Here is a 23,995-nt window from a genome sequence, read left to right as displayed (position 1 = left end):
ACGCGGCGGCGGGCGGCGGGCGGCGGGCGGCGGGCGGCGGGCGGCGGGCCTCCGGATCACTGTGAAATAAAACCACCGCCGGATTTATTCTGATGAACAGAAGAAATAAACAAGCTGAACAATAAAGCAGTTGTCTCTTCGCTCTTTTCTGTGTCACAAACAAAACGAAACAAAACGGAAAAAAAACAAAATAAAACAAACAAAATAAAACAAAACGAAACGAAACAAACAAAATAAAACAAAAACAAAATAAAACAAAACGAAACAAAAAAATGTTCATTGTTTCGCCAACAAAAGGAAGAGCAGTGAATAAATCCCAATAAAGCTCTTTATTAGAGGAGACGAGTTCCGGTCACAACAAATGAACTTCATATTTTCGTGTCAGAATTTAGAAGAGTGACGCGGTGTGACGAGCAGCCGCGCGGGGCTTTAATTCAAGAATTACCCCACAGATTAATAAAGCCTTTCTGATTCTGTCGAGGCCGTGCGGGACTCCGTGGGGCCGTGCGGGACTCCGTGGGGCAGTGCGGGACTCCGTGGGGCCGTGCGGAGCTCCGTGGGGCCGCGCGGGTCTCAGTGGGACAGTGCGGGACTCCGTGGGGCAGTGCGGGACTCCGTGGGGCAGTGCGGGACTCCGTGGGGCCGTGCGGGGCTTTTACACCATTTCGTCCTGTCTTTTTTTTTTCGGTTTATGAAAAAACCTGTTTACTTAAAAAAAAGATTTTTTTATATAAATAATAATAATAATAATAATAATAATAATAATAATTAATAAAAAATAAATAAATATATATATATATATATATATATATAAATTTTTAAATCTTTTCCCATTTCCCGTCTTGACCCCAAACTGCGCTCAAACTGCCTCATAGCCTGTGAGGGGCAGATACTTTAATAATGATGATGATGATGATGATGACGATGACGACGACGACAACAACAACAACAACAACAATAATATAATAATAATAATAATAATATAATAATAATAATAATAATAATAATAATAATAATAATAATAATAATAATAATAATAATTCATCTTCACATATTTACACCACAGTGGATGCAGTAAACAATAATATAATAATGATGATATCATCATGTCATATGAGTTAATGATATTAACAACATTAATTGTAATTATTATTAATCATCATTATTATTTTATCAGGATTATTGTTATTATTTCAACGTGTATTTTTAGAAGTTACATAACGGAATATCATGACACCGTTATATATCATATTTTGTATATATATATATATATATATATATATATATATATATATATATATACGTGTGTAAAGTTAAAATAATGAGATGATCAGATATTACAATAATCATGAATATTAATTTGTTATAAACATGTGATAATAATAACAGTTTTATAAGCTCCTCCTTATCAATAATATATTGATTCACGTTTAAATTCTAACAGTAATAAAAACATTGTTCATTATTATTTTCCTGTAAACTATAATAAGTCTGACGTGTTAACAGAAAAACATTCTTCTTTTCTCAGGTTGTATATATAGTGAGAGAGAGCTATATTATCGACACAGCAGTGATTTTCGAAATGACTTTTATCTCTTTGATAAAGAAAAATAAAAGGCTTTTTAAAAAGGAACAAAAACTAAAATTTGGAAATCTGACAAAATCACTGGAATCCTAAATTAATAATATATAACTTCTTAAAAAAGAGGAAAAAATTGGTAAAATGGGTAAAACGTTTTTTCTTCCTGCATCCATAAGACTCTGTATTTTAATATATATTTATCTTATATACTAGTGAGTTATTTAAAATTGTTTAATCTTTTTTACTCTGTCTTATTAGATAATTAACTTTCTTTTCATTCTGTGTGAAACAATGCTTAAAGGAATTTCCCTCTGGGATTAATTAGGTATTTCTATTCTATTCTATTCTATTCTATTCTATTACAATTTTGTCTTAAAAAGGCTGGAAAAGAAGAATGAGGCCAATAATATGAGGTCAAAAAAACTGCAGAAAATGTAATTGTGTGTTTACCATCCTGAATTGTAACTGAAACTTCACAAATATCACATAAGATACAGTTTATACTTCAGATCTACTGTCGATATGAACCTTCAGAAGCCGCGTCAGCCTCATCTTCAAGGTGAAATATCTTCTGCAGCTCCAGGTGGATTTGATTTGGTGGAAAATCACATGTCTGTTTTGGCCTCGAAGGTTTCAGGTCCTGGACAGTTGGTGTTCAGCAGCAGGACACGTCCCTGGATGACCACTGAGGTCTGACCAGACTGAACCCGGCGGCGGCGGCGGCGGCGGCGGCATGGCTCGGTTGGTAGAGCGGTCCTCCCTCCGACAGAAGGGAGAAGGTTGCAGGTTCGATTCCCATCTCCACCTGTCCACATGCCGATGCCGAAGTGTTCTTGAGCAACACACGCTCCCAGTGGAGTGACGGCGCCGCGTGTGAACGTGTGCGATGGGTGAATGTGATTAACGATGTGGAGAGCTAAACAAGTGATTTATCAATACTTCCAACAGGAAGTAGTAACGTGACGAACCCTGTGGAACTCCAGCTCTAACTTCTGAGTTGAAGGGTCGTAAACATGAAGGAAGCGGAACCGTTCTGATCAATCTGATTGGTTGTCCTCTCTCTGCTGTGTGACACTGGATCAATTCCAGAGCAGCTGCTCAACGACTGACTGTGATGATAATGAGAACAAGGCGCCGTCGGTTTTCACAGTTCTGTCGTTGCTTTGTAACGTTCCGGAACGTTCCGTTGGTCCGTATCGGTCAGCTTCCAGGAAATGGACAGACGTGTCCGGTTCAGAGACGAGACATGTTTATCTGTTTATGTTTCTAACGAAGAGCCTGGAGCTGTGAGAAACGGCGTTTCAGAGGAACAGGAACTTCCTGTCAGACCGACTGGAGGCAGACGGTGCTGTGATTGGACGAATGTTAGGATGAGACTGGTGGGGAAACAATGACACCAAACCAAACCGGCTGCATTAAAAACACTTTTATTAGTGACACTGCAAGGAGACACCTGAACACAACAGGTGCACGAGAGACAATTGAAATATACTTCTTCATATTCAGCAGTTCCTGACCTTTGACCTTCACTGAAACAAACACAAACAGTAAAAACGGCAGAGATATCGCCGATATCGTCGAATGATCCGTTGGACGACTACACCCAATTCACAGGTAAAACTTGTTTTCTCCACAACGACATACAGATGCTACTGAGCGAACGAGCAGCGGCGAGGAGTCGGAGGCTCTGCCGACGACGGAGCGGCGAGGAGTCGGAGGCTCCGCCTGCCGATCGACTGGCTGGTCTGAATCGGACTCACGTTCCTTCGGGGTCTCTGCTTCTGAGACTTCCATAGGCGGTTCGACTGCTCCGCTCCACAGCTCAAGATTCACAACGGCACGTCACGATGAACGGAGGCGACTGAAACTAACCTGTCTCACGACGGTCTAATCCAGCTCACGTTCCCTATTAGTGGGAGAACAACCCAACGCTGGTGAACTCTGCTTCACAATGAGAGGAAGAGCCGACATCGAACACCTACATCAACATGGAGTCACGTGCTTCCACATCTGACACACCATCTCTTTGGAAATCAGGAACCCGTTCAGGCACATGTCCTCTGAGGAACCCCAACCAAACCACACCAAACACGCCAGTCTGGATTGATGAGTCAGCAAAAAAAGCCTTGGACAAAGTACAATTCCTAAACATCCCTGCACATTGTCAAAATAAATCTAATTACAACCTGGATCCACGTTTTTGCCCACCAAGTCCAAAAATATCTGAAAGGTCGAGTCGTCCCGGAGTTCTTCCTAAAGGGCGTGGACTGAGGAGGGACCGCTCGGTTTTGGTCCCAACACTGAACGAATGGAAGCTTTTTCAATCTGTGCTTGAGGTTTAGTCAGAACTGCACCTCCACAGAGTCTGGAACTTGATGCTCGCTGCGTTCAAAGACTTAAACGGGAATCTGTCCGACAGCACAGCCTCAAGTCTGGGATTTAAGAGGCACCGACGTTTCCGTTGACCCTGAGGCGCCAAGTCGGTCCACCGACTCAAGAAATAGTCTTCTAGACAGAAACGACTCCTCGTCCGTTTCCCGAACAACTTTCACCACGAGTTCATTGAAAAAGACCAAAAACCCCGGAAAGAAGCAGATCTGTCTTCCTGAACTCTTTCAATATGAACGACATCTGATTTCTTCACTGAAGCAACGTGGGAACTCCTAACAGGCTCCGCCTCTCAGGCTCCGCCTCCCAGGCTCCGCCTCAACGTCGCCAAGGCCTCCACCGACCGGAACCTTCCAAACCTGGGGGCTTCCTGCTCCGCCACTGGAGTCTGATTTGACTTCACCCAATTAGAGCCGCTTGGTTAACGATCCGGTTTAGAAGAAACGGTCGGAGAACCTTTGTTAACGGAAGAACAATGATGTCACGCCGCTTCTGCTTGGGTCATTATGAGCTTCAGGGTCGCCCGTTTGGAAAACGTAACGCACTTTTCTGTGTGTAAACAAACGGTCAATGCGGCTGTTTCACCGGCGAGGACGTGACCGAGGATCGGAGAATTCTCTTTATTCTGAATACGGAACAATTTATCAGGATCGGATGCAGAATTTCACAAATGTGAATTTTTCTCAATAAATTGAACCGATCAAAGTTATTTTGCTTTGAATTAACTTTATGCAAGAAGACGAGGATGCTAGGACAAACTATCGTGATCGCCCCCTGCTGGCTTCAGACGGAAAAATGAATAAATAACCACAAATTGAATGTTAACTATGCACAATGGCACAACAGTGAAGCTCCATGTTTAAAGGTTGGAGAAAATATTCACATCTACAAGACGACATTCATCTTTGATCACAAGAGTCAGTCCAACGTGAAAGCGTTTTGTCACATTATCAAAAAATAGGTTGACGTTGCTGCTGTGGACAGACTAAACAGAAAGCAGCGAGACGTTCGAACAGGAAGCTCCAGCTGGAGCAGAGCTGAGCCGCAATACCACTGAGATACCACTAGGATACCGCTGAGATACTGCAGAGATATCGCTGATATACTGCTGATATCGCGGAGCTATCGCTGAGATATCGCTGATATCGCTGAGATATCGCTGAGATATCACAGAGATATCACAGAGATATCGCTGAGATATCGCTGAGATATCACTGAGATATCACTGAGATATCACTGAGATATCGCTGCGCTCCATTGTATGAAGTGACATCAATCAGAGTATGGCTCCATGTGGGAGGCGGGACTTCCTGTCCCATCAACCATTGAGGAGGTCCCGGCCTCCCGTCATTCCCTCTCATATATTCCAGTTGGATGCTGCTGGATTTCCGGTTCTAACTGGATCAGGACCTTCAGTTCCAGAAGCAGGAGGTCAATCTGAAGTTTTACCGGACTTAATAATTAAGACGTAGGAATATTTGATCTTATTTCAATCCTCACCTAACATTTTCATGGCTAACATTAACTTTAACACATTCATTTTAATCTTTATTCCATACTGTATTGTGTTTGAACTCCTTAGATGTTTATAATATCTGTTGATGAGCTTCGTTTGTGTTTAAAGATTTACTTCCTAAAGTTCAGTCAAATATCAGGAGAGCGGAGAACGCTGGCGGAACGGGTAGATTCAGTTGTTTGTCACATAAACGTAAGTTAGTTTATCTATTAATAGTCATAATTATTTCCTGACAATTTCATAATTAATTTTCAAGCAAGTGAAGAATGATCAACGGAGGATTTTCAAAAATATTTGCGAGCGACGTCGACGCGCTAAAGCTAGCAGCTGCGGCTAACGTTGAAGGCGGTGGAACAGCGTCTCTAAATGGACATGAAGGTTCCAGACTCCAGTTCAGTCGTCGTCCTGGTCGCTGTCCCTCATGGTGACGCCCTGCAGGCCGCCGGACGCCGCCCTTACGGCCGCCGTGGCCTCCTCCACCGTCAGCCGGTTGTAGACGGTCTCGTAGCTCTTGTTGCTCAGCGTGGCGTCCAGGACGCCCTGCAGCCGGAAGTCCCGGTAGGTTTTCTGTGGAGGAGGGGTTGATGGGGAAAAACACAGCGTCTCAGGAATGCAGCTCGCGGCGTTCAAACGCCAGCCTTCGTCTTAACGCACAAAAGAGGGAAGATTGAGGCTCAAGGCCGCGCCGAGTCTTTTATGCGTCGGCCCGGGAGGACGGCGGCATCGGGCTATTATCATTCCTCATTTCGCCGCTTTCAAGTTTAACTTGCATTAGCGACGCTACGCAAAGACAAAAGCGGCGAGGAAGCGGCGGCGGCGGAGTTGAGCAGCTTTTCTCTCTTTGGCGTCTCGCTGCCTCTTCACACCGCCGCTTTCAAGGACGCTCCTGTTTGGTTCTCTCTCCTCGCCATTGTCAGCTCTGCTGCTTTTTAACGTAAAAAGAAATCACAATTTGAGATGTTTTGTTACGCCGGCGAGGTCTCAGTGAAACGAAAGACTTTAAATGAAGAAACGTAACCTGTCAGTCTGACTCACAACAACCAGCTTTTCATCTGCGAAACAGAAAGTTTTGTTCTTTGCTTCACCTTCACCATCTTGATGAGCGTCTTGAGCTGGTAGGTGTGGAGCTGCAGGTCCAACCTGTCCGTCAGCCAAACGCAAACCATCTTCATGCAGCCCGAGTACCATTGCTGCCAGGCAGAAACAAACACGCTTCAGTGGAAGAACATAACTCAAGACAGAAGAAATGTGGACTTTAAAGGAGTCGTCGCCGTTAACCCCTCGTTTCCCGGTTAAACTTGATTCTTGGCGTTGAACCTCAGAGGAAACTGAGACTCTGGAGTTTGAAAGCAACTTAGTTTTTTCTTTTTGGCTCTTTGTTCAAACCAGAATCAGAAGTTCTGATCGTCGTCAACAGGAAGCTGACATCGTCAACCAGCTCTGGTAAATTTAGCCGCGAGCTAACGTCACGCTGACGTGACGAGTATAAACGTTTCACCCTTTGATTTACAAATATTTCATTTCAAACCCTCCGGGTGTGTTGCTCTGCAGCTGGAGGTTTGTAGACGCTCTGCCATCGGTTCTTCTTATTTTAGTCTCAAGAAATAATAAAGTCATCACATGACTCCTGCGGAATTTCTACACATTGGAAATGAAAAAATAAGAAGTATGAAATTGATCATTTATTTCCTTTGATTTTACTGGAAATATATATATAAAATTATAAAGTTATAACGTTTTATTTTTTCCTCCAACATTCAGATTTTCTTCTTGTAAATTTCAAAAATTGTTTTACTAAAATCAATAAATGACCTGATGTTCTATTTGATTTGTAGTCCAAGCACGAACCAAAACATTGAACTTCCTTTAAAGCGTCTGTCTCCGTGGTATCGGTCCACTCAGTATCTGCTGTATGGACACAGAGTCTCCTCGTTTGCCGATGATACTGGGGTGTATGAGAAAGATTAGATCACTTTACTTCTTATATGTGGTTATGTTGAAGATCTGTCAAATTCAAAGGAGGGAGAAGCTCACCACTGTCTTCACCTGTCCAGGTGTACCTGTCTTCACCTGTCCAGGTTTATCTGTCTTCACCTGTCCAGGTGTACCTGTTCTCAGCCCTCATCCATAGTTAGCAGAATGGGCGATGTGACCTCAGTCTATCTGTTCTGCTGAAAACGTTGTGAAGTCAGAGAATCAGACGGAAGGAAGCAGTTTTCCATTTTGAGCGACTCGTCTTCAGTCCTTCCCTCTTTTCTCTCCTTCCTCGGCTGCGACGTCCTTGAAGAGACCGTAAGTAAAAAGCACATTATGTAAATGGAGCTGCGGCTGCTCACCCACCGAGGACGGTCGGTCGGAGCTCGCCGCCTCCGGAGGAGTCCGGGTGATGGCCGGCTTGCTCGCCGCCGGCCCCGGGACCCCCCCACCCCCACCTCACTGGCGCCGCCTGCGGCGGGTCAGAGGTCACGAGGCGTCTCAAAGAGGGCAAAACATTTACTTATTGAAAGACGGCAATTTAGTGGCGGAGCCGGTGAATGCGGCGTGTGGAGGGAAGAGTTCACGGCTCTGCTCTGAGCTTCATAGAGAGAGAAAACGCACGCTTCCCTCTTTGTTATTTTCATTAAAGGATCTTTTGCGCACACCTTTCGCCACCGGGCCACGGGCGGCAGGGAAATCAAACGCAGCTTCTTTTTTTTTCCAACCTGAAGAGCGCTCCTCACTCATTCAGAGCGCCGCTGGTGAAATGCTGGCGTCGGGTGGCTCTATTCACCGAGCGCTCGGGGAAATTGCTCTGACACAGTAATGACCCGCAATATTCAGACTTAATTCCACACAGTGATGAGAACTGTAATTACCTTCCAATTTAAGAGAGAAAAACAGTCCAGAGGTTATTCCACGCACTTGACAAAAGCCAACACGCAGCCATGATCACTCAGAGGTCGCGCAAATATTTGATTCCGCCCATTGTGAGCGCGACCTCTGACCTCTTTCATACCGCCACCTAATTATACTGAAGTAATGAAGCAGTTTTTCACCTGCAGTAAGTAGTTCAGCCTCGACTGAACGCAGAGAAACACATGTTAACTTACAAACCAGGGTTCAAGTTCAGTTGCTTTATTTGATTCCTGAATAAATGCTCTCTTAAAACGGCGTGGCCTCGGGAAGCTGGAAAGTCACAAATCCCGTCTTTTCAGAGCGTCAAACAATCCACGCAGGAAAAAGGTGTTTGACAAACATCTTGGCATCGTGTTTAGAGAATAAAAACCAGCGGCGATCGACAGAGTCCGGCGAGCAAATGTACACCGACGTGAACGATGGAATAACAGAGACGTTGCCGTCACGCCAGGCTGCCAACCTGTTTAGTTCATTACCTTAATACGTGTTTCATCAGGGGAGAGCAGCAGAATACGCGACAGAGCTTACTTTCAGACATACATTACTTCTGCTCACAATGGATTTTTTTATTTATTTTTTTAAATACAGAAAATCAAGCCTGTTGACTTCATTAATTAATGAAATGATAATGGATAATTTTCACACTTGATTTTATGATGTCCGATTTTATTTTGTGTTGTTTATTTAATTTTGGGGGGGAGCGTCTCCACATCAGTCCGTTCACACAAAATACAGATATCAGACAAGGTGGATCTTTATGGAAGAAACAAATAGAGAGCTAGAGCTGGACAGTCTGATGGGATGAAGAGCTAGACAGTCTGATGGGATGAAGAGCTAGACAGTCTGATGGGATGAAGAGCTAGACAGTCTGATGGGATGAAGAGCTAGACAGTCTGATGGGATGAAGAGCTGGACAGTCTGATGGGATGAAGAGCTAGACAGTCTGATGGGATGAAGAGCTAGACAGTCTGATGGGATGAAGAGCTAGACAGTCTGATGGGATGAAGAGCTGGACAGTCTGATGGGATGAAGAACTGGACAGTCTGATGGGATGAAGAGCTAGACAGTCTGATGGGATGAAGAGCTAGACAGTCTGATGGGATGACGTGCCGGACGGTCTGATGGGATGAAGAGCCGGACGGTCTGATGGGATGAAGAGCCGGACGGTCTGATGGGATGAAGAGCCGGACGGTCTGATGGGATGAAGAGCAGGACAGTCTGATGGGATGAAGAGCTAGACAGTCTGATGGGATGAAGAGCTGGACGGTCTGATGGGATGAAGAGCTGGACGGTCTGATGGGATGAAGGGCTGGACAGTCTGATGGGATGAAGAGCCGGACAGTCTGATGGGATGAAGAGCCGGAAGGTCTGATGGGATGAATAGCTGGACAGTCTGATGGGATGACGTGCTGGACGGTCTGATGGGATGAAGAGCTGGACAGTCTGATGGGATGAAGAGCCGGAAGGTCTGATGGGATGAATAGCTGGACAGTCTGATGGGATGACGTGCTGGACGGTCTGATGGGATGAAGAGCTGGACAGTCTGATGGGATGAAGAGCCGGAAGGTCTGATGGGATGACGTGCTGGACGGTCTGATGGGATGAAGGGCTGGACAGTCTGATGGGATGAAGAGCCGGAAGGTCTGATGGGATGAAGAGCTAGACAGTCTGATGGGATGAAGAGCTGGACAGTCTGATGGGATGACGTGCTGGACGGTCTGATGGGATGAAGAGCTGGACAGTCTGATGGATGAAGAGCCGGAAGGTCTGATGGGATGAAGAGCCGGAAGGTCTGATGGGATGAAGAGCTGGACGGTCTGATGGGATGAAGATCTGGACGGTCTGATGGGATGAAGAGCTGGACGGTCTGATGGGATGAAGAGCTGGACGGTCTGATGGGATGAAGGGCTAGACAGTCTGATGGGATGAAGAGCTAGACAGTCTGATGAGATGAAGAGCTGGACGGTCTGATGGGATGAAGATCTGGACGGTCTGATGGGATGAAGAGCTGGACGGTCTGATGGGATGAAGATCTGGACGGTCTGATGGGATGAAGAGCTGGACGGTCTGATGGGATGAAGATCTGACGATACGCTGACGACTCTCTGCTCTCTTGATTGAACTGTGTTGTTCTGAGGAATTTATCGCCCCCTGCTGATCAGATTCTTGCCCTTCATTTCCTCTTCCTGTTTGAGGTGAATCCTTGAGACGAGCGACGTCTCAGCAGAACCGAACCATTTAGTCACTTCAGCTCACAAACACAGAATTTCCTTCGTTATATAGACCGACAGTAAATATCAGCCTTTTGCTATTACCTTTCTTTTTCCTATCTCCATCCCTCCTTGCATTATTCTCTCTCTCTCTCTCTCTCTCTCTCTCTCTCTGTCTCTCTCTCTCTCTCTCTCTCTCTCTCTCTCTCTCTCTCTGTCTCTCTCTCTCTCTCCTGCACGCAAAATATTTGTTCACTGGAAATCGTGCCGTGTGCTAATCAGCTCGCCGGCGATTGAACAGATGCTCGAGGATGTTGAAATTACCACATGACATCTCCTGATTTGCCTCCTCTTGCCCTCCTCCTCCTCCTCCTCTTCCTCCTCCTCCTCCTCCGCTCGGCAAAACGCTTTATTGGAGCGAGTTTACCGCCGAGTGGCTAATCAGCCGCCTGCCTGTCGCCACGCGAGCCGCGTTATAACCGACGTGGAGATGGAGAGTGACGACGCTCCTTAATTGAGCTGATTAGAGGACGGAGAGTGGAAGCAGATGGAGGGGGGGGTGGGGGTGGGGGCTGTCAAAAACAATATCCAGACAAGCAGCAGTGTGTGTGTGTGTGTGTGTGTGTGTGTGTGTGTGTGTGTGTGTGTGTGTGTGTGTGTGTGTGTGTCTAATGACACTTGACACACACTTTGTGTTTGACACTGAATAAAACTGTTTCAAATCACACAAAACGATTCAATATCAGAGAAAAGAAAATGGTGGCGTACTTTTATTGTGGAGGACAAAATCTGCTTTGTCCACAACTTGACTTTTAGTATTATTTATACTCCGATAGGCAGGCGTAAAAAAACAAACTATATCATCAAGGTTTTGATGTTGACATTGTGTCTGTTTTAAAACTATTAGTATTATTTACTGTAACACATTTGATATAATAGTATTTGATTGTGCAAAACGTATAACTGTTAAAAGGTATGTAATTAAAGGTATTTAAGTATTTGAGTGATATAATTACTATAGAAACAAAGGTCGATAAAAAATTATTTTATTGGCTATAGACATCATCCATCCATCATCCATTATCCATCATCATCAATCATCCATCATCAATCATCCGTCATCAATCATCCGTCATCAATCATCCATCCATCATCATCAATCATCCATCCAACCATCATCCATCCATCATCTATCATCATCAATCATCCATCATCTATCATCCATCCATCTGTCTATCCATCCATCCATCATCAATCATCCATCCATCCATCATCTATCATCATCCATCCATCCATCTGTCTATCCATCCATCCATCATCAATCATCAATCCATCCATCATCAATGATCCATCATCATCAACTATCCATCCATCCATAATCCATCTGTCATCTATCCAGCCATCAGCCATCCATCAATCATCCATCATCAATCATTGATCAATCATTGATTAATCAATCATCCATCTATCCATCATTCATCCATCATCCATCCATCAATCCACAACACTCAGTGTGTGTGAGCACCTTGAAGTCAGTCATCGCTCTATTGGTGTGTGATTATGTGAAGTGTTATGTGAACAATCCTTGAGTGCACTACTTATGTGAGCTATGTTGACTGTGTGTGTGTGTGTGTGTGTGTGTGTGTGTGTGTGTGTGTGTGTGTGTGTGTGTGTGTGTGTGTGTGTGTGTGTGTGTGTGTGTGTGTGAGTGAGAGTGAGAGAGAGAGAGAGAGACACTCCTCGTTCACACCGACATCAAAAAATTTAAAGAAAAAGGTGAGGATTTTTCGCTGTGGTTGATCATACATCATCTCACATTCCTCATCTCACATTCATCATCTCACATTCATCATCACATTCATCATCTCATTCATCATCACATTCATCATCACATTCATCATCTCATTCATCACCTCATTCATCATCTCACATTCCTCATCTCACATTCATCATCTCATTCATCATCACATTCATCATCACATTAATCATCTCATTCATCACCTCATTCATCATCTCACATTCATCATCTCACATTCATCATCACATTCATCATCTCATTCATCATCTCACATTCATCATCACATTCCTCATCTCATTCATCATCACATTCCTCATCTCACATTCATCATCTCACATTCATCATCTCATTCATCATCACATTCCTCATCTCACATTCATCATCTCACATTCATCATCACATTCATCATCACATTCATCATCTCACATTCATCATCACATTCCTCATCTCATTCATCATCACATTCCTCATCTCACATTCATCATCTCACATTCATCATCACATTCATCATCTCATTCATCACCTCATTCATCATCTCACATTCATCATCACATTCCTCATCTCACATTCATCATCTCACATTCATCACCTCATTCATCATCTCACATTCATCATCACATTCCTCATCTCATTCATCATCACATTCCTCATCTCACATTCATCATCTCACATTCATCATCACATTCATCATCTCATTCATCACCTCATTCATCATCTCACATTCATCATCACATTCCTCATCTCACATTCATCATCTCACATTCATCACCTCATTCATCATCTCACATTCATCATCACATTCATCATCTCATTCATCATCTAATTCCTAATCTCATTCATCACATCATTCATCATCACATTCATCATCTCACATACATCAACTCATTCATCATCTTACATTCCTCATCTCACATTTATCACCTCACTCATCTCACATTTATCATCTCACATTCCTCACATCATTCCTCATCTCATTCCTCACCTCATTCCTCACCTCACTCGTCTGACAGACTTTCACCTCCTTCAGCTGCTGCAGACGACAAAGTGAGTTTCAACTGAAGAAAAGACGCTGCTAATGAATTTGACTTGTGGAGCTCTTTGTAAACAAAACAGTCGTAGCAGGAGGCCGACGCTGCTGCCCAACACGCCATCCAACACGCCATCCAACACGCCATCCAACGCTTTTGTTACACAGAACGCACTGTGTGTGTGTGTGTGTGTGTGTGTGTGTGTGTGTGTGTGTGTGTGTGTGTGTGTGTGTGTGTGTGTGTGTGTGTGTGTGTGGCTGAGCGGAGGCTCTCGGAGGCCCCGCCGTCACCTCCTCCTTGGTGCATGACTGGATGCTTCTGAGCTCCATTAGACTGATTCTGCTGGGCCCACTCCCCCTTCACACACACACGCACACACACACACACACACACACACACACACACACACACACACACACACACACACACACACACACACACACACACACACACACACACACACACACACACACACACACACACACACACACACACACACACTCCTCAATCAGCCTGGTGAAGCTCGCCGCTCCGCTGCAACGCTCCGAAGTCTCGGAGGAGGCGGCGGGTGGCAGAAATCCATCGCTCCGCTTTGTGCCGCTAATGTGCGCGAAACGCCCGGCCGCCATGTCTCAGCCGCCGCCATCGACTCCAGACCATGGCGAGCCTCGAGCTTGTTTGACAACTCGGGCTGAAAATCTAAATCCGTGCAGGTGGGGGGTGGGGAGGTGTGAGTGTGTGTGTGTGTGTGGGGGGTGTTTGGCTCCAGCGGGGCGAGCCTGAAACACTCGGCGCTTCCTAAGTGATAAACAGGTCAACAGAAGCAGCCGGTGTTTTCAGCCTGTGGCCGACTGACCGCTGCTCTCAGAGCGGAGGACGGTGGAGGATTCAGTGATTTACTGCAGAGCTGTGATCACGTCCAAACCCAGGAAACCTCCAGTGTTGCTGAGTTTCCTCTCGTTGTGGTGGAACGACAAACAATTTACCAAAACTTGAAACATGGTAAAGTTGAGTTTTTTCTCAAGTATAAAAGTTGAGATATTCATTAAATTCTGACAGGACTAGACTAGACTGCACTGGACCAGACTGGACAGGACCAGACTGGACCAGACCGGACTAGACTGGACCGGAAGTGAACTACAGACCTTGAACATTCCTCTTGTTGAATAGCTGTAGGGTTTGATATGTACAGTATAATGTGTAGTAAAAATACCTGATCCATTCTCCACCGCGAATAAACTGAAACGTAATAGTGACAATAGTGAGCCAGTCCGTTTTAAACAGAACTTACGTCAAACAGGTTCTGGATGTGCAGCTCATCGTTGATCCGATCTCGGAGGATGTCCTGGTTCTGCCGCACAAAGGCGATGTAGGTATCGGCCAGGTCCATCCCTGGTTTCTGCAGGAACAGAGACCTGAACGTCAACTCCACAGTCCGAGAGAGTCATGCCATGACGGAGTCAATTCTTCAGCAGAGAGTCAATCCTTCAATAGAGTCAATCCTTTAGTAGAGAGTCATTCCTTCAGTAGAGAGTCATTCCTTCAATAGAGTCAATCCTTCAGTGGAGAGTCAGTCACTCAGTAGGGAGTCAGTCATTCAGTAGAGAGTCATTCCTTCATTAGAGAGTCATTCCTTCAGTAGAGAGTCATTCCTTCAATAGAGAGTCATTCCTTCAATAGAGAGTCAGTCCTTCGATGAAGAGTCAGTCCTTCAGCAGAGAGTCACATCATTAAGGGAGAGTCAATCCTGCAGTAGAGAGTCAAACCTTCACCACTAAAGAAATGTCACCACGCCAGGAACGGTGAACGCCAACGGGCCGGCCGGCATAGTGATAGCATAGCACTAGCATAGTGATAGCATAGCACTAGCATAGTGATAGCAGTAAAATTAAAATAACTGCTGGTGGAGCGTCTACAAACATCCAGCTGCAGAGCAACACACATGGAGACTTGGTTTGTAAATCACAAGGTTCAACGTTTATACTAGTAAAGTTAGCAGCTAACTGCTAGCCATGAGGCTAGCGGCGAAATTTAACAAAGTTGGGTTTTAAGATATCAGCCTCCCGTGTTGATGAAAATCAAAACCTCCCGTTTTGGGGTGCGCCCCCTTGTGGGTGATTCTGGTTTGAACAAAGATCCCAAAGAAAAAAAAACTCAGCATCAACTCGCCGCCGCGTAGCATCAACTCGCCGCCGCGTAGCATCAACTCGCCGCCGCGCAGCATCCTGCTACCTCCTTTGTAAAAACAAGAAGGAAACGCTGCACCTTCCTGTGGCGGAGCGCCAGGCAGCAGCGGGGGTCGTTCCTCTGGTGGAAGTGTTAAACGGGAGTGAGAGCGGGTGTGTGCGGCGGCGAGAGGCTTGGGCGGGGGGTGGGGGGTGGGGGGGTTCATTCACACTCCCCACTGTCAGGGGAGATTACCACTGTAATGCCGATTGTAATTGCCTTGACATCTCTCACACCCGCTCCGGCCCCCGGGGGAGGTTGTTGTTCTGCTGCAGCGCCGGCGAGCACGCCTCTGAGCACGCCACGCCGCTGGAAAAAAACAAGGAAATGAAAAGGTTTTGGCTTTACTTGCAGGGAGGAGGCATCGGTTTGCTCGTTATCTGCACACTGCATGACAAGTCCAAACTCCCCTCGTAAGTAATAGTTCATGCAAATTTGGAGACATGAAGGTCGGCGAGGTCTAATTCTGTCGCTCGCCAAGCAGGTGATTCATGCGTTTGGAGCGGAGGGAAACTTTGCCCACGCAGTCGTCGGCGACACACAGTAAAGTAATATGTTCATTCAGCAGGAAACAAGTTTGTCAACTGATTTACACATTGAAGTCATTTTCCAGGTAAATAAAAAGCCAGGAGCCTCCAGGTCTCCCAAGGACCTGCAAAGCTTCAGGTGAGTCGGACGTCCGCACAGTCAAAGTGTCCAACAATCTTCCCGACGTCTGGATCAGCAAAGTGACAGGTCAGTCAGAGACACTCAGCCGTGATTGGCTGGCGGCAGCGGACAGAAGAACCTGCTGGATGGCGGAGGTTAAAGTGAGGTCACATGGCTGCAGGGCCACTAGCAGAGGGGAGGGGGCGCCGTCACTGCTGGAAGAGGAGTGACTGATAGGTCTGTCAAAATTCCCATAATCCTCTGCTGGAGAGGTGGCGAGGGGATCGGACATGTTGACGGGACACGCCGTCCTTCCTGTCACCTTGTTTCCTGATGTGCAGCAGCAGACGCGTTCAGGTCCGACACTCGGTGATGCCGATACGTCGACGTGTCACAATCGTTCCGTCCACTGAGGATCACGGGATCTGATCCGCTGGAAGACGGGAGGGAAAGAAAACGGAGACTTTGCTTGAAGTTCTGTTGCTCTGCGGCTGGCCGGCGTCTGGACTCGTGTTGCTTTTAGAGACGGGAAAACGCTCACACGTGAAAGATTCGGTAGCGATACCCGGGAATCGGTACCGCTACTCAACGGTACCACTTTTGTATGTTTGTTGAGTTCAGTTCAAACACCTTTGCTGATCCGACGAGGGGCAATTTGTTTGTAGCTTCCCAGGGTGTACATTCACATCCACCCATGTATTCAGTCATCAGTCATCAATCCGTCAGGGAATTCAAGAATTAAGCGTCGGGAAATCTCAGAATGGAAAAATAAAACCACACGTAAAGTACAAAACAGGGCAGGATAAAACAGGAAGAACAACAATAAAAATCAATAAATAAGACAATAATAAATATCTCCTGTCTAAAATTTAAAACTCATTTAAAATGGGTGTGGTCTGTGTGGGCAGAGGGAACGAACGAGTGAGAACCGGTTAGGTGGTGATAAATCTTGAATTCTCAATAGGAACAGGGAACATGGCTCAATAATGAATATATTAAAACACTCGCAGAGTTGACGTTGAACCTGAAGACGAAATGCTCCGGATGCGTTCCAACGTGACAATGAGCCCAAACAGTCTTTAAGATTCCCTACGGGGCCACGTGACCCTGTGACAGGTGCTGATTCAGGACAGTGTGATGATGTTGACCTGGCAGCTCCGCTGACTCAGCACGTCTCAGAAGCTGAACTAAATATTGGTTCAATCCTTCACAACAAAATGAATCTTAAGGCATTTCCACAGTCTCACTCGTCCTCCTGCTTCCTGACGGTAAAGTATTAACGGATCAACACGTGAAAACATGAACGCTGTTAAACACAGTTTGGGGTTTGTGTCGTCGTTTAGCCACAATGCTATTAGCTTGAACACAAAGGTTTAACGTCGTTATCCAGGAGTTTGTTCGGCTCTGGAAGAACGTCCAGCCACTGCGGCGCCCCCTCAGGTGACCAGGCGAACAACGAAACACTCTCAGATGGGCTGAAACACGCTCCGTCTGCGCAGCGTCCAAACAGGAAGCTGCTCGCTCGGCGTACGGCGTACGGCCTCAAGACACAAAGAGACCAACAAATGAAACGAGATTGTGGTGAAATCTTTGGTGGCTTGAATCGGTGGTTGTAACGTGACACCCTGAGCCGGTCCAGGAGGTAACGTGACACCCTGAGCCGGTCCAGCAGGTAACGTGACACCCTGAGCCGGTCCAGGAGGTAACGTGACACCCTGAGCCGGTCCAGCAGGTAACGTGACACCGTGTGCCGGTCCAGGTGGTAACGTGACACCGTGAGCCGGTCCAGGAGGTAACGTGACACCCTGAGCCGGTCCAGCAGGTAACGTGACACCCTGAGCCGGTCCAGCAGGTAACGTGACACCCTGAGCCGGTCCAAGTGGTAACGTGACACCGTGAGCCGGTCCAGGTGGTAACATGACACCCTGAGCTGGTCCAGGAGGTAACGTGACACCCTGAGCCGGTCCAGCAGGTAACGTGACACCCTGAGCCGGTCCAGGTAGTAACGTGACACCCTGAGCCGGTCCAGGAGGTAACGTGACACCCTGAGCCGGTCCAGGAGGTAACGTGACACCGTGAGCCGGTCCAGGAGGTAACGTGACACCCTGAGCCGGTCCAGGAGGTAACGTGACACCGTGAGCTGGTCCAGGAGGTAACGTGACACCCTGAGCTGGTCCAGGAGGTAACGTGACACCCTGAGCCGGTCCAGGAGGTAACGTGACACCGTGAGCCGGTCCAGGAGGTAACGTGACACCGTGAGCCGGTCCAGGTCGTGGTCGTAGCTCTAATGGTCGTCAGCCTGAGATCACTACCAGACAGAGTGAGATGTTTGTGGCCATGGTAGCTGCTGCTGCTCCTGCAGCCTGTTTGTTCGGTTTCCATGGAGTGAGTTTAGTTGGAACATGAAAGACCAGGACAGGAAATGCTAACGTAGCATGCTAGTAGATGCTAACAAGGACTTCCTCCACGCTCCCGTTGCAACGTCCCCCTCCAGGTCGTCCTCTCTCCGAGCCACGACCGCCGCCACATAGAGTGGCGGGTGATGACATCACAGAGAGGGAGGTGGGGTTATCGTTCGAGAGGTGGGTGATGACATCACGGAGAGGCCTTGTCATGTGGACGATTGGACGAAAACGTTGGTTCCATGAAATGGCGGCGTGTGGATGACTCCTCCCTCTTCAATCCCGTCAGGCTCGCCTCGGTCGTCCCACAAAGCGCCGTGACAGAGTGAAGACGCTTTCTGACTTCAACACGAGAGAGAGACACGAGCGGCCTGGAGCTCGTTAAGCTCCGCCTCCTTCACTTAGCCACATGGCGGGAATCCACTGCACGCCGGACAACAGACGTCAGATAACGGCACTTCAAGGTTTGACAACAGAAGAAACGACTGAGTGTGTGAAATGAAGTGGTGGAGGTGGGGGGGTGGTGGGTGGAGAGGGGGAGGGGGTAGAGAAGTGAGGAGAGGTGGAGGGGGGGAGAGATAGAGGGGGGGAGGTGGAGGGGGGAGGAGAGGTGGAGGTGGAGGGTGGGGGGAGAGGTGGAGGTGGGTAGAGGGGGGAGGCGGCCTACCATAATGAGCGGTTAGCACGGAGGAGGGCAGTGAAATGGCGGTAATTACACGCTGCCAGCGAGCGGCTTCCTGCTCCGACACTCAGGTGTCGCCAGGTGAGCGTTTGCACGCTGCGGCACGAAGAGCAGCGATTCGCTCGCCGCGTCCTGTCCACGTTTCCATCGAGGCTCATTAGAGTTCATTACCAAGACGCCTGCGGCCACGTTCAGCCGTCTTCCTCCCTGTGACTGACGGGCGAAACAAACAGGAGCCTGAAGTGTCAGACTGTTAAACTGAGAGACATTAGAAACGCCTCTGTGTTTCCTGAAAGGTTCTATTCCCGTTTAATAACTGCAGCACCACGAGGCTTCAGAGCAACACAACGCGTCCAAACACGTTAAAACGCCGTGTTTGCTTTAACCTGGAACATTTCCCTCACAACCTGCGTCCCAGGAAAATCCTTCTCTCCCGTCAGGCTGAAACGTCCTGGTGACTTTTCTTTGTCCTTCCTGCCATGAACCATCAGACCAAAGCTCGTTCTCTTGTGGTTGGTCCAAATCCCTCTGTTAAACTAAGCCGTGGCTCGTTTGGTAAAGCAGGTCGTCTCTCAATCGGAAGGTTGCAGGTTTGATTCCTGTTCTGTCCACATGTTGAGGCGTCCCTGAGCAAGACACTGAAGCAGAAGCGAGAGGATGTGATCAGGAGAGGAAAGGGCTATAGAAGATTCTCTTTAGTTCCAGTTCATTGTAACACCTCTGTGTTGTTTGTTGTTGTTGTTGTTTGTGTGGTTTCGTTCCAGGGTCGTTGCTCCTCGTCCAGGTTTTTCTTCTTCACTGGTGAAATGTTGGCATGGAAAAGAGAAAATAGTTGGACCAACTCATGAACTCACGCTGAAGAGGTTGATTCACGGAGATGCTACTGATTGAAGCAAATCAATTAAGTTGGTTGAACTGTGTTTTCTTCGATGTACGTTGTAATCTATTACTCCTCTGTCCCTACTGAAAGACCTTTGCCTTCATCATCGAGATCATTGAGAAGGTTTGCTGGTTTGAATGGAGAAAATGGTTTATAACTGAGGAGTGTCTGAAAGGGTTTGACTGTTAGGAGACACTTTATGAAATAAACTTAGTGATGATTTGAAATAAATCAAATCAAATGCAAACGACAATGACGATGCAAAAATGACTGAAATGTGAAATGATGAAGAAGAACATTTTTGTTAAGTTTTGTTTTTCTTCTTTTGTATGACTGACGTTCAGGGTTATTTCGGGGATCGGTCACGGAAGGTCAGAGGTCAGTAACCAGCGGCTCTGGAGCCTGAAGGTTCACTAAATGATACCTAAACAAACATTTGATCTTGTTTTCATTATATTTACACACAAAGCCATTGTCTAAAGGCCTTTTGACTCTGGGCTGAAGAGGGATTTCAAAAAGTCACAGCTGAAATAGTTGAAATGAATAACAACTGCTGGAGCAATTTTTAAAAAACACCTAAAAAGATTTCCAAGAGAAAAACAGAGTTTAAAAGGTTTAGAAACTCACAAAACTGCTTGAAAAAGAGCCAAAACGGTTAAAAGAGCTAAAATATGAAAACTGTCTGAATAAAAATGCTGAAAACGAAGGTTGAAAATCTAAAATCAGTTTAAAACGGCTAAAATGTCATGAAATCCTTAATTGTAATTGAAACTTCATAGATGCAACATAAGACCGTTTATCTAAACTAGAACAGAAAATCTAGGAGCCTCGTTTTAAAAGTTAGACGGGTTTTGCAGCTCCAGTTAAATTTGATTTGGAGGAAAGTGAGAAAATCGTCTCTTTGGGTGCGAGAGGTTGAGAGTCCTGGCCGGTTCCTTTTCTCTTACTGAGCCGGTAAAATCAGTTTCTAGAGCCATCCTGAACAGTGATGTACAATCCTTGTTTTTCAGCTCAATGCCCAGGTTCTGTCCTGTAGATTGTGAGCTATAATAAACCTCTGAAATGTTTGAGGAGCTGACGTTGACCGAGCCGTCGTCTCGCCGCTCGTCTCGCCGACAAGCGTTTGGATCCGGTGTGAACGATGGTGACGAGCCAGTGCAGGCGACCACTCGTCCAATGTTTGTGTTCCGGCGCTGCCAGCGTGCATATGTCTGCCGGCAGCATGTGTGGCCGTCAGTCAGCGGCGTCTTGGCTGGACGGGCGTGTGAACGCGTCCTGCTGAACGTGTGTGAGACAAACACACACAAACACAAGTAAAGCCACTTCCAGCATCGGATTAGCAGCACGTCACAGGAAAATCACAGTCTGTCTGGACGGCTGTCAAACCAGAGGCTTTAAAAAAAACCAACAATCAAACCAGAGAAAAAAACCTTCACAAAATAATCCATTTAAAGGAGGCGTCACCGTTAACCCCGTTTCCTGGTTAAAACTTCATTCTTGGCGTTGAGCCTCAGAGGAAACTGAGACTCTGGAGTCTGAAAGCAGCTCAGTTTTTTTCCTTTTGGCTCTTTGTTGAAACCAGAATCGCCCACAAGGGGGCGCACCACAAAACGGGAGGTTCTGATCGTCGTCAACAGGAAGCTGACATCATCAACCAGCTCTGGTAAAGTTAGCAGTTAGCTGCAGCTAGCGGTTAGCGGTGAGTGGCTCTGCGTTGTGGATGTTTGTAGACGACTCCACAATCGATTTTATTTTTATTTTAGCCGCTGGCCATTAGCAGCTGACTGCTAACGTGACAAGTATAATCATTGAACCTCGTGATTTACAAATATTTCATTTGAAATAACTTTAATATTAATATTAACAAGTAAGTTGCTCTGCGGCTGGAAGTTTGCCGACGCGCTGCCATCGGTTTTTAGTTCAATTTTACACGTGAGCAAAGGAGTGCTATGCTACCGCTATGCTATCGCTATGCTACCACTATGCTATGCCAACATGATGTCCAGCCCCTGCAGCCAATCAGCAGCCTCACATGGTACCAGTCAGAATGTCTCCTGGACCCTCAGAGAGGAAGTTGGTATGAAACAGGGTCAGAAGCTCCATGTTGGATTAGTTTTACTAATAAAGGTTAAGAATTGATTTAAAGAGGATTTAAAGGAGACGTGAGGACACCAGCTTATCACTCCTTTAAAGAAAAAACATTCAGGAAGTATGTTATTGGCCATAGATGAGCAGGACTACGATGTTATTTTCTATTCAGAAAAGGAAGAAGCAGTGTCTGAGGACCAAATACATGTAAATACAGAGTTTATTAACAATAACCGATTTTCAAAAGTACTCACCTACCCTCAAAGTTTACGTTTTAGAAGCAAATAATTGTTGCTCTGCTTTGATAAAGAGCTCTCTGTCTGCAGTGATAAGAAGTCTATCAGTCATTTGAAGAATTTTCTCAAAATTCTTGACTTTAAGTTTCAAATTTGAGAGATTTCCAACATTTCTTCTCCCTTATGGAGGGAAACCTATCAACAAACACCACACTGGGCTTTCTAAAATGACTGAAGGCCGGTTCTGACCCCACTTCTTCACTGTGCAGAAAAACTCAGCAGGGAAGCTTGCTTTTCCGGCGTTAGCATCAGCAAGCAAATGCTACAGCATTAGCATTATTTTCAGTCCAATCAAATGACATTTTAATGAATCTGCGAACGGTTCATAACTGCTGAAATCTTCAAATTGATTAAAAAAAAACATGCTGAAGTTGAAGCTCAAAGTTCACTTTCTCATGACGCTAATAGCATAGCCGTTAGCGCTAAATAATGTGAAAGTGAACAACGAGGGTAAATGAGACGCAGCGACTGGATCCCAAAGTTGTTATAAAAAGTAGAACACTAACGTGCACTCGAAAACCTCATCTTTCAGGTTTCCGTGACTAAAGATGTTAGTGGGCGGAGCCATGTCTGAGACTCCGCCCACTGGCCCTCATTCCACAGGAGGCTTACCTGCCTCAGGTTCCCTCCACACAAAAGACCAAACGGCCAGAGTAGCGCTTACATTATAATTTCAGAGGCGGAGGCGGCCGACAGGGAGCATTATGGGATGTGTGGGCGGCGCCGCGGTGGGCCCGGGGATTAAGGAGGTTAATTGAGGTGTTTTATTGTCGTTAGTTGTGAACGCTCAGTGAATAGGAGCAGGATGTTCCCATGTGGGAGCTTCAACAACAACTTCTGCTTCTGACTTAAAACTATTTTGATTTAGATTTAATTTCAAAATGTTCCTAAATAAATAAATAAATAAATCTTGATAAAATGGCTAAAACACTCAAATAATATGAATTAAAAATGGGTAAACGAAAAGGATTAAAATTGCTGGTAGAGAAAAGGAGAAAAGAAGATAAAAAGGAAAAAGGAAAGAAAAAATTTTAACAATATCTAGTATAGCTAAAACACACGGCGGCTATAAATAGTTAAATAGCTTAAACAGCTAAAATAGCCAAGATGCATGAAACAGCAGAACTTAGTTTAACGGACTTTCCGAGGAGCTTCAGCAGCTTCCTGCCGTCACACAGCGACACCGTGACACCAGGAGGCGGTTCTACATGGAAAGTCTTCATTTTATTTCAGCTCCACTGACACCAGAGTTCAACTCAGAAAACCTTCATACAGTCATACAGGCGCCGATCCAGTGAAAAGGATGAGCAGTGAAGATCGCCGATAAAATAAACAAATCACCAAACAAACCAAAAA

The 23,995-nt window shown here is 46.0% G+C and overlaps 1 protein-coding gene across 1 annotated transcript in view; it reads right to left on the bottom strand.

The window, feature by feature from the left end:
• Positions 1-3,000: 3,000 nt before the first annotated feature.
• cadps2 (Ca++-dependent secretion activator 2) overlaps positions 3,001-23,995 on the bottom strand; it is a gene marked incomplete at its 5' end in the record, with an annotated part of 181,792 nt that continues 160,797 nt past the window's right edge. The window contains 3 exons of the mRNA XM_080474542.1: positions 3,001-6,053; positions 6,572-6,676; positions 14,709-14,816. Coding sequence (XP_080330668.1) covers positions 5,880-6,053; positions 6,572-6,676; positions 14,709-14,816 — 387 coding nt within the window. The 3' untranslated portion in view covers positions 3,001-5,879. The remainder of the gene's footprint in view (positions 6,054-6,571; positions 6,677-14,708; positions 14,817-23,995) is intronic.

Source organism: Lipophrys pholis (genome assembly GCF_963383615.2).
Source record: "Lipophrys pholis genome assembly, chromosome: 11".
Taxonomy (NCBI): domain Eukaryota; kingdom Metazoa; phylum Chordata; class Actinopteri; order Blenniiformes; family Blenniidae; genus Lipophrys; species Lipophrys pholis.
This window is presented reverse-complemented; position numbering and strand designations above follow the sequence as displayed.